The following is a 17,337-nucleotide window of genomic DNA, read 5'->3' as shown; positions in this document are numbered from 1 at the left end:
TTACTCTAAAAAAAGAACGGAATAAATGAATTAAAAAGAAATTACAATTAAAGACTAAGGGTAGTATTGTCAACTGAATTAAGCATTAAATGAGACAATTAAATTATAATATCCAAAAATATATATATTTACTAAAATGCCATTTATGACCCGCCATATTATCACCATATAGCTTTATCCAATGAGAAAAGGAGAGAGACATTTAACTATTTAACTCTCGACCAACCCTTTCGGCGACCACACACCAGGTATGCCTTTGTGCATCTTCAAGAGTCAAAACATCCAAATTTCTTTTTTTCATCAAATGTTAAAATTAATTATGAGATGCAATTAATGCAAAATCATCATATATCATTAAATGCAAAAGTTATCAGGGCTAAAAGCATTTAATGTTATTACATTTTCATGGTAGCTAAGGAAAAACGTTATTATTAAATTTTGCCTTAAGAAACCATCTACTATATCGGTCACAAAAATGTAATTATTAAATTTTGCCTTAAGAAACCATCTATTGTATCTGTCGCATAAAAGTAGAGATTGTTTTCATTTTAGTTTATCTTATAAAAACAATCCATTTTGATTTTGATAACTTGTTTTTCTCTATTGAAGTGGAATACCTTCTCAACTAATATATTTTGATAATAATTTTTAATTTTCTCCTATTTTACCAACTACGCACTAAAATCCATACCATTCCATTCCATACGTCTATTTTTAGAGTATCCTCGATAGTCAACCCTTTAAGTATTCATTTACCCATACAACTTTCACCATATTTTTATTTCATCACATCTCTAAGGGACAACATATGTAGTCATTTACTATCCCTTAATCATTTAGACAGTCTCACTATTTCATTTCTTTAATTCGAAAATACAATTAATAAAACACTATATCAGTAATAAAATTTCATTAAAAAAACTGAAATTACATTACAAATTCCTAAAATTAAAAATTACTCATGTATATTGTCATGAATTGTCATGTGCGAAAGGGCGAACTACCATCAATCTTTGAAATCAAATTTTCGATGCTTCAATCTTTGAGAACAAACTTAAAGTAAAAGTCGTGCAAACTACCCAATCTACATGGCACTCTAGAAGAGCCTCCCGAACCGAGTGAAAACTCAACTCTCACTTTAGAAACTTAATTCGGACACCACCAATTCTACCCGGGCCGGTTAAATTGCTTAGTCTATGTAACTGAGCAATTCCGCCACACGATTTTCAGCTTATACCACCACTTTAGAGCAACTGTGGACATTCTTACACACACCAAAATTGAGAAAGGAAGCCAATTACGAACTATGCCTCTGTTCTATTTTAATTTTTAACCCCTTATTCAGTTTGTTCGGACTAACATCGATTATACTATATATTTCAAATTTAGAATATTAGGCATTACTTCTCATATTAACACAAATCCCTTGTTGATTTCATTTGTTAGGATTTGGGCTTGGAAATAAGAAACTAATAAAGAGGCGTCAATAGATTTTTTTTATAATTACCAAGGGTATCCATCGGCGCGCCAGTGACTATTTCCCGCGCTGATTTGTAGGCACCTCAATAGGTGGGAAAATTGGCCCAAGAATTTAAGTATCCATCGGCGCGCCAGTGACTATTTCCCGCGCTGATTTGTAGGCACCTCAATAGGTGGGAAAATTGGCCCAAGAATTTAAGGATCCTCTATACCGAAAGACAGGGGTAGATCCCCCCGACCATTTGGTTAAGAATTGATGAATCTCATGTCACTCGATCACACCCCACACCCTTTGAGTTTCTATCTATTTTTCCAAAAATGCATATAACATTTTATTATTTTTTTCTTTGTATTTGATGTTTAAAAATAAAGCTTGTTTGACAATATTAGATATTTAGATCACAACAACATTTTTTTATTTACACTGCCGTTCTCAAACAGTAGTCATCTTTTACTATTTTAATCTGTTTCATAAAATTAATTTACTTTTATTTTGACAAAAATTTTCTTAAATGAAATTTATTCTCCACTAACAATATTTCAATCACTATTTTACATTTTTTTTCTATTTACTTTAGTTCTCTATTTACTTTTTTTTATTTACTTTAGTTCTCTATTTACTTTACTTATTTACTTTACTTTCTACGGATTTTGTATTATAACTCAGTGTGTTATATTATTTTAACAAAAGAAGCGAGTATTAATTAAATAATTTTGAAAAAGAAGCGAGCGTTGATTAAATAATTTTGAAAAAGAAGCGAGCGTTAATTAAATAATTTTGAAAATGGTGATATATAACGTAGGATAAAATATATCATAAGGTTCTGGCCCACCTTATATCATATAATTTCAGAAACAGTAAATGGTGATATCTAATGTAGGATCTATTCTAATATCATAGCTGTATATAAATATCCAGCCGAAGAAGGAAATGGCCGGATGTCGCGCCACATCACACACCACACTATAGAGCAAGCAATATTCCTCCTGGCTGGCAGCGGCGCATCGACGACCGCCGTATATGTATATATCTATATCTATATCTATATCTATATTCACATTAAATTAAACATTACTAACACACAAATCTATATTCACAGTAAATTAAACATTACTAACACTCACTAGCGTCATCGGCCGATGCATAGTTGTATTCCACTCACTCGTTCAAATCGAATTAGAAAACCACGGAAATGGCACGCCGTTTCCATCCAAATTGGCGGCGAACGCCCCTTCCTCCTCCACTATCCTGAACGCCGTCCCCTTTGCCGCCTCCGCCCACAGATACGAGTCATCCACCTCCGGCAAGCTCACTTCCAGATCCTTCAATATCCCACACCTACTCACATACTCTCCTCCACTCCCGCCACCCATGCTCTGCCAGTCAGGAACGGCCAACTGCTGCTGCTGCGGCTTACTGTCCTCGTACAAGTGGGGCAAGTTGAGCTTGGCGTCTGGGCCGTAGAGCTTCCTGGCCGCGGCGTCGTACGCCACGGCCGCGTCGTAGGAGGTGTCGAACGTGCCGAGCCAGACACGGGAGCCGCGGTTGGGCTCCCGTATCTCGGCCACCCACTTGCCCCAAGTGCGCTGCCGCACGCCCTTGTAAGTGCAGGCAGCGTTCTCGGGGCCGCCCTTCCCGCGCATGCAGCCCTTCCTCGAGCTCGCCTGAGCTATCTTCCTCACCCGCTTCTCCTCGCCGGAGGCTGGCGCGCTCACGGACTTCAACATTTCCGATTCCAACAAACAGAAATTAAAGATGGTAAGTATGTAAGCATAAATGGATAGATTTGAAATTGAGAATGGGAGTAATACAAATGCGGTTGGATTTATAATGGGAGAGTGGCGACACGTGTCTCCGGCTTGGGAGTGTCCATGGATACTTGGCAAGACAAACTGAGTTTACAAAGTGGATACAGTGTACACACGAGTTTAGGTGGCAGGATGTGAAGACAGAGAGCTATCTGCTTTAATTTCTGTTGAAATTGCAAAGGAAGAAGAGAAAATGGGCAATGACCACATTTTCCACCATGTGCTTCGATAAAGTCATTGCTTAGGATAATTGAGTATTCCAAACAAACACAAATGTAAAGAGACATTGATTTCGTGATTCACCAACGTTGTCTTGGCTATGTCTACGGGCTGAAAACAAGAACGTATTATATTATAACGGCAGTTACAGATTACAGTGTTTTGTACCCTACTTCTATGTAAATAGGCACAAACAATGGGCTAGGCCCAATATGACAATTATGGCCCTCCGTCCCACAAGAATATGCATTATTTCATTTTTAGTCCGTCCCACAAGAATATGCACTTTTCAATTTTGAAAACTTTTTTCTTCAATGAGGTGGAATCTATTCCCCATTATACAATACTTTAATTACTTTTTCTCTTTACTTTTCTCTTACTTTACTAATTTTACATTAAAACTCGTGTCGAATCCAAAGTGCATATTCTTTGGGGATGAGGGAGTATGTTCTTCCACACATATAAGCCAGAATGCATGTTAGACTTTCACACGTGCAGATAAAGATGTTATATCGACTTGAATATGCATTGATATCATGTAAAGATGTGGTTGAAATTATCTAAGGATATAGAGATAGAATAGAATCATTATCAATATCAAATCTATGGGGCATAATAATGAGAGTTTTGAACAACATGAGTTGCTACTTAGTGGAGAGGGTTCCCAAGAGTTGGCACCTTAATTTCAGCTAAATTAAGGTAGTAAAAGACATCTGTGTTACGTGCGGTTGCGCTGTCTGTTGTGAGATGGGCTATGAACTTGAATATAATAGTCAAATGCATTGAATAGTGCGTCACCCTAACATTAGGGATCGAGCTTATATTGCAATGCCCCATGAGATATGTATGCAATAAATCACTGAAAAATAAAGTCAAAAACAGCAGTGGTGTTGAAGTCAGCATTTTCCACAAGTTTCACAGCTTAATTACTGTCTACTCCTACAACAATTTGGTCACATGTTACAAAATTATGTCTCAATTTATTTAACTACCCCATCCGTGTCTCATTTTGTCTAATTTATCTGCCAATAATTCATTTTTACTATATTTAGCAAAGGGACCTTATTATCCATCAATTCACTTCACTTATATTTTATTATAAAATCAATACAATACTATTCATATTTTACTAGTAACTTTTTCTACTACTAATTTATTTACAAAATTAAATACTCCCTCCGTCCCCAAAGAATATGCACTTTGGGATCAACACAGATTTTAATATAAAATTGGTGAAGTAAGAGAGAGGCAGAGAGAAAAAGTAAATAAAGTATTGCTGGTGGAGAATAGATCTCACCTCATTAGAGATTAAAAAAAAACTTTCTAAAATTAGAAAGTGCATATTTTTGTAGGACGGACTAAAAATGAAAGAGTACATATCCTTGAGGAACGGAGGGAGTAATTTCTTAAAATGCGAACTGGTTAAAAATGAAATATTTATTGATAGATGGAGAAAATACTTAACATATTAATCACATGCACCCACATCTATAAGATTAAGGTTAAGATTCAATAGTATTAATTTTTATTGTGGTCCAAGTTACATTCTATTGGGCTTTACTTAACCGATGAGTTAAGCATGGCCCATAATTCCTTGAAAACCTGATCTTAGTCCATTTAAAGATGAGAAGTGTATGAAAGCTGACAGAACACAATTGACTTGATTTTCTACCAAAACTTCTCCCTCTAGTGTTCTCCTACTGCTTGATTTTTTTGTCTTCATCTGGAAATATATTTTTTTTATACCTTCTATTTCTTCTTCTGGTCCTTCTGAGTCCTTGGTGAACTATTGTCCGCGCGATCTGTGAACATTAGGCAGAAGATTTAAGGTTGATTTTCTACACGTGGAGGAGAAGTACATGCCATCGTCGAATATTGAAGAAGTTCAATTCTGGTTCGATATTGGTATCGCTTTTCTGATAAATCTCTAGCATGCATATTTAGGAATTTAATTGATATCCATTTGAATTAAGTGTGTTCTAACTTAGAATTAGTTGTTAATGTGCGCATAGAAATTTTCATGTACTTTTGTATTGCACACTATCTTTTCTCTATCGGCTTTCTTCATTTCCCATCCAAGGCTAGTGAGACTATTGCATCAGATCACCCTGCTCCTGCTGAGGTATGTGTTTGTGCTTCTTTATTTTTGTTCAGTTCTTGTGGGGAAAATTGTACTAGTATATAATGGTGCTTCAGAGAGTAGAAAAAAAAACTAAATTGTACTGGTATATAATGGTGCTTCAGAGAGTAGAAAAAAAACTAAGTGTGAATAAGCATAAGCAAAGATAAGAGGAAAAGAAAATCGAGGGTGATGAAAACATTTTTATCGCTACTTTATTCTCTCCATATAATACACAAAGCAAACTCATGCCGTCCCAGAAAAGAAAAGAGTCATCTTTCTTGGAGACGTAACGAGTAGTTTTCATATAATCTACTATAGTTACAAAAAGAAGCATTATTGTACTAACATAACTCTTAATATTACAACAAAGAAAGCTTTATACTTGACCCTACATACACATATTCAAAAGGATACACTCAAGCATCTATTATGAGGACATAGAAGCCATAGATTGAATAGCACAACAGCAGTAACTATATTATGCTGAATGCACAATCAATCGTATTTTCGATGCGGTCGTTTTACATCAACCAGCAAGTGGATTAAGTACCTGACCGATGAACAGCACCACTCCCGTCATATTTTCCCTTAATACAAACAAAAATGGGTGATCAGCCACAAAATCCAGTTTATCCTCTACCATCAAAGCCTTGAGTCTAATAACAGCAGCAGTTGCTGCTGCAGCTTCCGTTCCTTCCTCATTCACCTCGATAAACGACTTGTGGAAAATGTTCGAAACATAGAGATCCTTGCCCGTACTAGAGTCTACCATCTCAGTGAGACCACCACCAGTAAAAGGAAGCACCAACCCAAGCCCCTTGAGAACTTCAGAAGCCTCAAAATTGAAAGCTATTTTGAACTTCGGGATCAAGAAATCACCAACTTTAACTTGTTGATGTGGGAGGTGTTGTTCAATGAATCCAGACTTCGAGCTGAACTTTTCTATCAAAGCTGGCAGACCATCTTTGGCTTCAGGGAGAAAGATGTACATGGAGAACTTACGCTTGTCTTCACCTTGTTTGTATGGCAACCCCAAAACTTTAAAGCCATCAAAAGCGCGAACATATTGCTTCTTCTTGCTGGTCATGAAGGGTGGTTTAACTGAGCTTCCATTTAAGAGGAAAAAGTCACGATCTTTTGTTTCAGATGCATCGAACTTTTCATTCCAGGCTCCTTTGAAATACACAGCATTTGCCAGGACAAGCCTGGTAGAGGCATCAATAGAACCAGATGGAAGTACTTCCTTGATTAGGCCATTTGTTTCCTTGTTAGCCCATGCATTCACTTGTGTTGTTACTTCCACAGCCTTGAGAAATGATCAAGACAACCAAATGCAATAATTAGTTGAATAAAATTTTCAATATATTTAAAAACCATATCAAATGTAAAATTAATATGATCTATGAAATGTATCATCATACACAATATGATAGTCGAAGAAGAATGTGATGGGACACATATCAAAATTATTAAGATCGCAACGAGTTTTTTTAGATACACCTACAAGAGTTCAAAAAAAAAAAATGGTGAACTTTTTTGTCACTCTACTCAATGCATTGTAAGCCTGTGTGCTTATTAAGACCAATAGTATAAATCAACCACAGTAATTGATGACTTTAGAGTGAAGAAAGAATCTGTGTTCTCAGATATAGTAATCCTGATGCATACCTAACAATAAAAACCAATGCTACTTTTAGTATCTGCAATTGAACTTGTGTCTCTGACTTCTTCAGCCACTCAGAAGAACCAAAATCAATGGAACCGAGATGCAGAGCAAAGTCACTCGCTAAATCCATCCAAAGCAAAGTTTTACTTAGACATACAAATTATAAAATCATACTAGAATTTTACTTTATTTGACTAGTAACACTCCTTTAATCATGTTGCTGCGGCTGTTGGTGATATAATTGAAGGACAAATTAATTTGGGGGAAAGTATTGGATGAAATGATAGGGAGTTTGCTGATCCCAACAGAGATGGGGATTAGGGTTTTGGCGATAATTATATGACTAAAATTCGATAGTTCAGCAAATTAACGTTTCTTCCTTCAACGCTAAGTTTAATCCTAGAAAACGAACATTTAATCGAAGAGATGATCTACCGAAATAATCCAGAGTATGCTACACTTGCAATTTCAATTTGATAGCACAAAATTAAAAACCGATGAAATACCTGATTCTGAAAATCAACATGATCTGAAGCAGCTTTATAGGAGTTGTCGACAACATCCTTGAAAGCGGGCTTGAAGGTAAGGCTGCGATCGACCCAAACGCCGTTGGCGAATGAGAGAAGGGGCCCACCGAGGGGGCTGCCGTCGGTTAACACCAAGGATACGAGCTGCGAGGAGAGCGAGTTGAGCTCCTCAGTGGACTTGGTTTTGAGGAAACTAAGGAGCTGGACACGGGTCGGGCCGTCCGACCCGGCCGCGATCAGGCCCAAGACGACGTGGATCGACAGCGGGGAGAATACAAGGTTGGCGTCTTGGGCGTGGGCGGAGATGACGCGCTTCGCCAGTAGAACGGAGACGTCGGTTTGATTGAGGATGGATTGTTCAAGGTCCATTGCTTATTGTAGTATTGCAAAGAGTGTGTGATTGTTGAAGAGAGAGCGTGAGTGTGATTTAATGTTGAAAAATGAAGACACAGTGTGAAGCTACTCGAACTCGAATATGCCTTTCTTAGTCTAAGCAGATTGCTTAAACAATCAAATCACGCGCAACCGCCACCGTTCACACGACGCGACTCACGCGTTCGTTGTCTTGCGCCACGTTTGATTCCACGTGTTTTTACACCATTTTTTATTTATTTTTATATAAAATCGATAAATTTTGAAGTTGTTGGCCATCATAACGCAATGAGATAAAATTCCTTGCAGAAGTTAAATGGTAATCTCTCTATCCCACATAAATATGCACTCTTTCATTTTTAATCCGTCCCATAAAAATATGTACTTTTCAATTTTGAAATTTTTTTCGCTCTAATGAGGTGAGACTCATTATCCACTAACAATACTTTAATTAGAGGTGGGTAGGTACGATATACCTTACCGAAACCACCATACCGTTAATTCGGTATGCGAAAAAATCATACATTTATCTTACCAAAATTTTCGGTATACCGAACTTCGGTATACTTTATTTTCAGTATGGAGAATTTTCATACCGATATTGTACCTCATTTTTGGTATGCCGTACCAAAGTTCGGTATACCATACTTTTGCGGTATACCTTACTTTCAATATCAACGAAAATTGAATATTTGAGTTTTTAGAATACTATTTATATTTTATAGTAATTTAAATAATATACGGAGTATTAAATACTAGTATGTTTTATTCATATTATATTATATTTCACAATAAATTTTATAATTTAAAAATATATAAAATACTTTATATATTATTATATTCATATTTTACGGTATATACCTTAAATTAAGGTATATACCGAATTTCGTTATGCCGCGGTATACCGCGGTATATAAAAATTCATACATTTACCTTACCGAAATATTTCAGTTAGGTATCATACCGTACCGAAAATCACGGTATACCAAAAATTCGGTATTTTCGGTATTTTTCGGTACGATAAGGCCGGTATTTCGGCATTTCGGTATTTTTCCCAGCCCTAACTTTAATTACTTTTTCTCTCTACATATCTCTTACTTTTCCCAATTTTATATTAAAACTCGTGTCAAACTCAAAGTACATATTCTTTGGGAGCGGAGGAAGTACTATTTAACAACCAAGATGGATTTTAACTATCTATCGTGAAAGATTGCAATTTCATTCCGTAAATTTTCTTATCTTGCATGAAAAGTTATCCACTTACATGCACATCTCAGCTCAATTTGTTTTCATGGATTCCAACAATAATGAGTCTTCTTCCAATTCATCAGAGGAGAATGAAATCATAACTACATATGCGATCAAGTATTATTATGAGAAGAATGAGAGAGAACAGTGCCGATAAAAGACTCATTGCAGATTGTTTTTCAAATAACCCACAATGGGGCGAATGCGTCGATTTAGTATGCATAGATATCTATTTTTGCACATCACGATCATATTGGTAGGGCATGATGAATATTTTCAACAACATCTTGATGTGGTTAGGCGTGACTGTCTATCGTCATTGCAGAAGTGAACAACGGTGATTAAGCAGATGGTTGCCGAATCAATTCGACAAGTACTTCCACGTTGTGGGTACAATCAGCCGTGACTGTCTGAGGTACTTTTGTAGCGGGATCGGGGAGGCTTTTCGTGACATGTATTTGAGAAGGGGTCACCATTGATGCTTAGTCGTTGATGAGTGTGCACGATATAGTTCACGGCTTTCCCGACATGCATGCTAGGAAGTATCGCGTGTAAGCATCGACAATTGAAAAACTGCACGACTTCTTGGGGATGTGTTTACACTAACTAGTACAAGGGGACAACATCCGAGTCTTCGACCATCATTCATGAAGTTGTTGCTGACCAATGGCTCCGAATTTGACATGCATTCTTTGGGCCCTAGCCATTGAATTAACTGCCAACTGTCGACAATATCATGTGGGCTATTACTTGGCAGATGACATTTATCCAGTGGCCAACGTTTGTGAAGTCGAATACATGTCCGACAGTTCCGGAGAAGACATTGTTGCTCAAAAGCAAGAGTCGACAAAGAAAGATGTTGAGAGGAAATTCAAGGTGTTGCAATCCCACCAAGACAATCATACATCTTTGATGTGATATACGCATGTATAATACTGGTACATTATTGGTGAGAAGAAGACGCTGGACAGCGACTGCCTGTCTCAAGGCGCACCACCTCTTTTCCGAGAGTATATGGCCCGACAAGCTTCCATCCACGAGGGACGGACTCATGGCCAACTCCAATAGATCTGATCAAATATATTTGGGTGATAACAAATGATATTTTAATTTAGAAATTTAAATTGTTATAATTTACTGTTTCAATTAATTTAGTTTTCAAATTTAAATTTAATTAATTTTATAACTTCCTTTGACTTTTAGATATTTTCAATTGTAGAAAATGAAATAGAAATGACTATATTGAGATAACGTGGTTGAAATGAAATATGGTCATGAAATAGTGATAAATTTTGTTCAAAGAATTATATTCAGATACCGTTAGAAATCCATCAACAAATATTTGTTCAGTCTAAAACCCCTAATTCTCTTCCGGCGACTCCCGCCGTCCGACTTCGATCTCATCGCTGCTGCTGACCTCGTCTGATTTCGCCATCGCTCCTCTGTTTCTCTCAATTTCAAATCTCTACTGCCCTAGGTTGTGGTGTGCCATACATGAAGCTGCTTCGCCTTTGCCACTCAATGGCAGTGCCTTTCGCAATTCATCTACGGCGACCAGCGTTTCCGTTGCACTGTCCAATCCTTTTGTTTCCTTCAAATCATTTTCTATTATCCGCCTCTGCACATCGTCACACCATCACTTCCGCCATTTCCTTCTCAACCTGTAATCATCAACCTTCCCCATCCTCCGACCTCGCGGACGATTTCCCCTCGAAACAAGTAAGTGAACTGTTTTTTAAGTTTCGATTTCTTCCTTTCTTCTCACATTCTATTAGTATTCTGTAAACTTTAATAGAGATTTAGTCCTATCGATATAATTTAATAATTGATGTACTCGGCCACATGAATAGATGATAGAGATGAAATCAATTAATATCATTCTGTATTCTATTGCACGAATTCCTTGTACAAATCAATTATGTTAACTTATAATCGTTGATATATTATGCATGTATGCTCTCTTGGCTTGTATATGTAAGAGGATTGAAGCTACCGATACTTGATTTATTTGTATCTAGGCTTGGTATGGTTTTAGGTTTGACATTGCCTGTTAGAGCTAGGCAGCTGTTTGCTGGAAGTCTGGAACAAATAGGAGAAGGCAGGAAAAAGGCACCACGGTAGATAAGACAGAGTAAATAAAAATAATTGATAAAATGAACTAGAAAATATATACTCTCCCTCCGTCCACGAAAAATAGGGCTATTCCATTTTTATCCCTCGTTTTGGAAAAATGATAATAAATAGTTAAAGTGGATAGAAAGAAAAGTAAGATAGAGAATAATATAGAGAAGTCTTTTGATATTACAAGTTCTTGTTTCACCCCCAAAAATGGTTTTTTACTAAGAATAGCGCTAGCAGATAACTAGGAAACAAAACTATTTACAACTGGGAAACAAAACTATTTACAACTACAAGGAGATGTGCATTACTTTAATTGGTGTGACTTGGACAATTCAATAGGAATGAGAGAATCTCCAGATCTCTACAATCTGGTTCACACCATTGCTTCCAATATTTTTCTTGATTGAATATTCCATGTCCACTAGATTTTGTTGCCTATGCGTGACCTCCACTCCTCTTTGATATCGGTTGAAATACTATGCTGCCTTTGACATAATATTCTCTGTACGTAACCTCGCCTTTCCCAACCTACAATTCTGTACTCATGTGAAGTCACTAGAATCACATTGAATAAGTCTACTTTTCTTATCCTCAGTAGTTTAATTTTATTTTAAGAAATTATGCTTGCTTTTTTGGTAAATGGTGTTCTTTCCAACTTAAATTTGTAGGGTCCTTTAAAGCCAGGATTGTATCTTGTTGGCACGCCAATTGGGAATCTTGAAGATATAACTTTAAGGTCAATCAGCCTGTAAATGTTGCTCGAGTTTTCCTTTTGATTTTCTTTCCCTGGTTCTCAATATAATTTTCTGTTTCAATTGTTGTAGAGCCTTAAAAGTTCTGAAATCTGCTGATGTCATACTTTCAGAGGATACAAGGCATTCAGGAAAGTTGCTTATGTACTATAAAATCAGAACTCCACTTGTAAGACAGTTTTAAATTCTGATTATGCGCTTAAGAATATAAATGAATTTATACGTGTATTTTTGGAAGGAGATCTTGCTCATCTAAGATTTAGATATTCAGTTAAGCTATCACAAATTCAATGAGTCTCAACGAGAGCAAGTTGTGCTGAAGAGATTACTAGGTGGAGAAATTGTGGCACTGATTAGTGATGCTGGCATGCCTGGAATCAGTGATCCTGGTATGGAGCTGGTAAGTTAAATGTTTGCATGCTGTCTTATCGAATAATTTACTGCTAACACATGGTCCACCTGCATAAGTAATATTGTGGTACATCTATCTATGAGCATATGTATATATGGATATTTTTCTGAAGGAGTGTGTGTATGCTAATTTTTCCAGTCACTGAGGCAACACTGTCTTCATTGAACTTAGAAAACAATCTGATTCTACTGACTTGTATTAATTTTGTGATGGATCCAGGCCAAGTTGTGTGTAGACAAAAATATACCTGTCATTCCTGTCCCCGGTCCATCTGCTGTGGTAGCAGCTCTTTCTGCATCTGGTTTGCCAACTAATGAGTTCACATTTGGTAATCACATGAATACATGATAAATCATACATTTTGCAACTCATGAAAAATTGTGTTATGAGGCAAAATTATGCTGCAGTTGGCTTTCTCCCTAAACATTCCACTACAAGAAGAGAGAGGCTCATGGTTTCTGCCAATAGTGCAACCACACAGGTCTTTTTTGTCCCTCCTCATAAGCTCTGTCAGTTCCTAGAGGAGTCGTCTTCGATCTTTGGAAACTCAAGGTAATTCCTTCCACTGCTCCCTCTCATTTGGAGAGCAATTATAGGTCAATATACAGTTTTTTGTTTTAATTAATGCATGATGTTCACATTACTGCCCTTCGAACTAGGTACTCCGGGATAAATTCCATAGATTCTTTCGTTCAGTTTTAAAGTATAAATAATTGGCCATTTAGGGTTGGCACGGGTTTTAATGCATAATTGGTAAAGTAAGAGATAAGGAGAAATAGTAGTTGAAATTGTGTAGTGGATGGTGTGGCCCATAAATAATAATAAAAGAGAAGGAAAAAAGATTGTCATAAATGGATATGGACTATTTGTTTGGGACGGACGAAAAAGGAAATATGGCCAATTTTAATGGGACAGAGGGAGTATATTCTAGATTTTTTTGATTATGCAGTTCTACCTTAAATACAAATTTGGCAAGTTTGATCTTACTCTCATGCTTCCTTTTATCATATTTTCCTTCTTTTGACGACATAGTCTTTGACATGTTTCAAAGAACTTTAGATAATACGCATACCACATGATGGAAGATATATCCTGCAATCATTAACTGGAAGCTGTGGATTTGTAACTTAGTATCTTCAAGGATTTCAAACCAATGTGCTACAATAAAATTAAATTCTAGATCTAAATTTTATGTGTAGCAAACGACCCTAGTGATATCTATGGTGTATGATTTTGAGGACAAGTTGGAAAATGTGGGTTCAATTCAGTGTTGTTAGGGTCGCGGGGCGCACCGGGTCGATGAGGTGAAAATTCGGGTCGCGGGTCGACGAGTCGAGAGACCCACAAAGCTAGGTTAATTTTTTTGCCTTTTAATATTAAATAAAATAAATATATTGCTCTAATGTTTATAATGTATCAAATAATATAAATGTAGACTCAATTCATGTGAATAGAGATAAAATGGAAAATAGAAATGATCAAAATATCAAAATAATTCATAACTCATAACACAATAAATAAAAATCAACATATATTTAATTTAATTAGAACATCACAATATATTTAATTAGATTTGAATGTAATTTTGATTGGTAATTAAAGGTATTTTTTTTATTTAAATAGGAACTAATCATATTCAAGGAATAGAGAATATGAACCAATATTAATACTAATATTTAAAAATGAAGTCGAAGAAAATGATTATTAACTTTTATAGGTCCTAGAGCCCTAGCTATAGCTTCCACCTACTTTCCTTTTAAAATTTTTGTCTCGGTAAACCCCCTTCTTCTCTCTTCATTCCCCTTCTTCTCTCTTCATTCTCATCCCTTCGTCTCTCTTCATTCTCACAGACCCATTTCTGAGCTGCCATGGCCGACGATCTTCTTCTTCCAGCCGCTCGCCCCAGCCGATCGACCCAGCTGCTCGCCCCAGCCGCTCGCCCCAGCCGCCCCAGTGGCGACCCCTGAATCTCGACCCACCCACCCACAATGGGGCGACGTCGGTCTCGACCCTTGCGACCCGCGACCCAAGCGCGCTCGGGGCGCGATTTTAACAACACTGGTTCAATTGTCAATTCAAATGACAGTAAATTCTTGGCTTATTCGTTTTATTTGTAAAAATATGCTATATCTGATAAAGAAAATAATCTTCTTTCACTTCTTGAATTCTTGATAGCTGATATTGTACTTCATATACATGAAATGTGGTCTTTTCCCTTTTCTCTTCATATTTTATCGCATAAAAATGTATATTACTCGTCACTAAATTTAAGTCCTGCACCTGCATCATTGTTTTCCAATTGTTGCAAACTTTTCTCAGGCGTTGTGTTATTGCTCGGGAGATGACCAAACTACACGAAGAAGTAAGTTTTAGATTTAGTGGTTTGATGTTATATTCTTTTTCTTTGCTTGATCAGTTTGTACGTATGAAAGAGAGATAGTAGTTAACTGATATGTGCTTGTAAAGTTTACTTTTATGGTTTTACGAGGCTCACCAGTCACCATATGCTATGAAACATCCATATTTAGCAAACCCCGCCTCTAGCCCTAATATATACTCCCTCTGTCCCATCTCAAGTGATCAACTTTCCATTTTGGGTTGTCCCAACTCAAGTGATTGATTTCCTTTTTAGCAAAAACACGTACTTTACTCTCCTACTTTATTCTCTCTCGTATTTTATTCTCTGCACTTAACTCAATACATATCATTTTCCTAAGCTAATCCATTGTTTACTATCATGTATTGGGATATCCCAAGGCCCATCGTAATTTATACGGAGTATTTAAACTAATTTGTGCCTGATTGATATTCCATTGAAAGGATAGGATTGGAGAAACCCTAAAGGATAAAGATAGTCAATCGTGCATTTTTCAATTATATAATAGTAGACGCCCCTAAGGAGTAAGACTAGATTATTATCTAATGCATTATGCTCGATAGATTATTAATTTCTTAAAATACCATGGTGCATGTATGATTTTATTTGGCTATTAATTCAGTGCACCAATATGAATTTCGTGTGGATCCTTATGGTTAATTATATGTGCAGTAGAATCATTTCCATGGCAGCATTTACATTTAAGTTCTGTTAGCATTTTCTCATATACATATGGAGGATCTAACGAATTCTTATGCAAAATTTATTTGGTTCTAATTAACAAAAATTCTGTTGACTAGTTCTGGAGGGGTACTCTTGGGGAAGCGAATGAAGCATTCTCAACCCATCAACCAAAGGGTGAAATAACACTGATGATAGAAGGGATGATAAGTGAGGATGACCAACTCTCCGATTCTCAACTGGAGAATAAGTTGGAGGAATTAATATCCAAAGGGCATAGTCTCTCCACGGTAATCTCCCTGTAAAGTTAGATCACGCTCACATTTATAAAATTGTCTTCCAGAGATGATAGGCAGGTTCATTTCTTATTGCATATGCTCTAAGACATTTAATTCCCTTCCTTAAGTTAACTCGGATGCTGGTGTTGTTGAAGTATTAATGAGGTCTTTGATCTAATTAGTGTCATTGTAGGCTGTTGAGTACACGAATGCATTTTAGGATCCAAGTAGAATTGTGATCCATTATTTGAATATCTCATTTCCTTGCATGACTTCCCACTCTCACAAATGCAATCTAGTTTTATGTTGCTCAATTTTCTTTTTTCTGTTCAAAGCTAGAAATATTGTTTGCTCAACTTGAACCTACTGCTGATTTTCTTTGGAAGTTGAAATGTGCAAGGTTCCATTGTTTAAATTAAGGATTATACCTGATTATAAACATTGAATTTATATTAGTCTTAATGTGAATTAGCCAGGCTGCCTTACATGCCGTCTTAGCAATGAATGTCATGATTGTGGAGATGGTTTGATGACTTGTCGTATACCATTTGTCTAATGCAGGCAGTCAAGGTGGTAGCGTCTAGCACGTCCATGAAAAGAAAAGCAATATACTCTCTTGCGCTGGAGAAATATGGTAACCAATGTTCAGAAAAGAAGAATTGATGCTAGATGGTTAGTTATCAGGTGGCTTATATTGTTTCTGGATAACGGGACAGTTGATAGGCATCAACCGTTACTTGGAGGTGGGGCGAATGCAAGCAATAGATGTCGGTTACGTGAAGGTGGATGACAACATCATTATCATCATCAAGTTACATGAAGGATATGTGTTAGTATTATTTCCATTATGTGTTGTGATCAGCAGAGAGTAGGAAAACACTATATAATGGTCATTGTTGTTTGAGTAGAAGGATTTTTTTTAGTGTAGGGACGGCATTCTGCCAAGGGCCTTCGTTGAAGAAGTTTTTTTTACAAAGATCAGCATATATATGAGGACATTTTTTACATGTATGAAAAGAGCATGATTCCAAGAATTTGAGAACTACTGCAACTGCCTAATATTTAACGTCAACAAATGGTTGGGAATCGGTTAGCTTACAACCGGAGCTGGAGAAGAAAGTAGTTAAGTGGAGAGATATGTTATTCATATCGGTATCGAATTTTACAGTGTATTGTTGAGAGAGTTGAGAGGCGCTTCTAGACCTCCGGAGAGTATATGAAGTTGTTTCCGTGTACATTCGTATTGTAGGCACCAGCTGATCGAACGCATCTGA

The 17,337-nt window shown here is 36.7% G+C and overlaps 3 protein-coding genes across 4 annotated transcripts; 1 reads left to right on the top strand and 2 right to left on the bottom strand.

Moving 5' to 3' along the window:
- Positions 1-2,646: 2,646 nt before the first annotated feature.
- LOC121782720 (dehydration-responsive element-binding protein 2D-like) lies at positions 2,647-3,207 on the bottom strand. Its single transcript, XM_042180669.1, has one exon. It carries the CDS (start codon positions 3,205-3,207, stop codon positions 2,647-2,649), a length of 561 nt encoding a protein of 186 aa, XP_042036603.1.
- Positions 3,208-5,816: 2,609 nt separating this feature from the next.
- LOC121782179 (serpin-ZX-like) lies at positions 5,817-8,280 on the bottom strand. The gene is made up of 2 exons (XM_042179913.1): positions 7,802-8,280; positions 5,817-6,935 (listed from the first exon to the last, which is right to left on the bottom strand). The coding sequence occupies exons 1-2, from the start codon at positions 8,189-8,191 to the stop codon at positions 6,156-6,158; spliced, it is 1,170 nt and encodes a 389-aa protein (XP_042035847.1). The 5' UTR covers positions 8,192-8,280; the 3' UTR covers positions 5,817-6,155.
- Positions 8,281-10,722: 2,442 nt separating this feature from the next.
- LOC121782181 (ribosomal RNA small subunit methyltransferase I-like) lies at positions 10,723-17,108 on the top strand. Of its 2 annotated transcripts, XM_042179916.1 has the most exons (10): positions 10,727-11,161; positions 12,232-12,299; positions 12,388-12,484; positions 12,587-12,715; positions 12,947-13,055; positions 13,135-13,279; positions 15,047-15,089; positions 15,905-16,075; positions 16,625-16,697; positions 16,780-17,108. In XM_042179916.1, the coding sequence occupies exons 1-10, from the start codon at positions 10,937-10,939 to the stop codon at positions 16,851-16,853; spliced, it is 1,134 nt and encodes a 377-aa protein (XP_042035850.1). In that variant the 5' UTR covers positions 10,727-10,936; the 3' UTR covers positions 16,854-17,108. The 2 variants fall into 2 exon arrangements, with proteins under 2 accessions (XP_042035851.1, XP_042035850.1); XM_042179917.1 differs by lacking the exons at positions 15,047-15,089; positions 15,905-16,075; positions 16,625-16,697; positions 16,780-17,108 and adding an exon at positions 14,578-14,954 and having other exon boundaries at positions 10,723-11,161.
- Positions 17,109-17,337: the final 229 nt, after the last annotated feature.

This window comes from Salvia splendens, chromosome 20 (assembly GCF_004379255.2).
Source record: "Salvia splendens isolate huo1 chromosome 20, SspV2, whole genome shotgun sequence".
Lineage (NCBI taxonomy): Eukaryota > Viridiplantae > Streptophyta > Magnoliopsida > Lamiales > Lamiaceae > Salvia > Salvia splendens.
The sequence above is the reverse complement of the archived record's forward strand: the minus strand, read 5'-3'. Positions and strand labels throughout refer to the sequence as shown.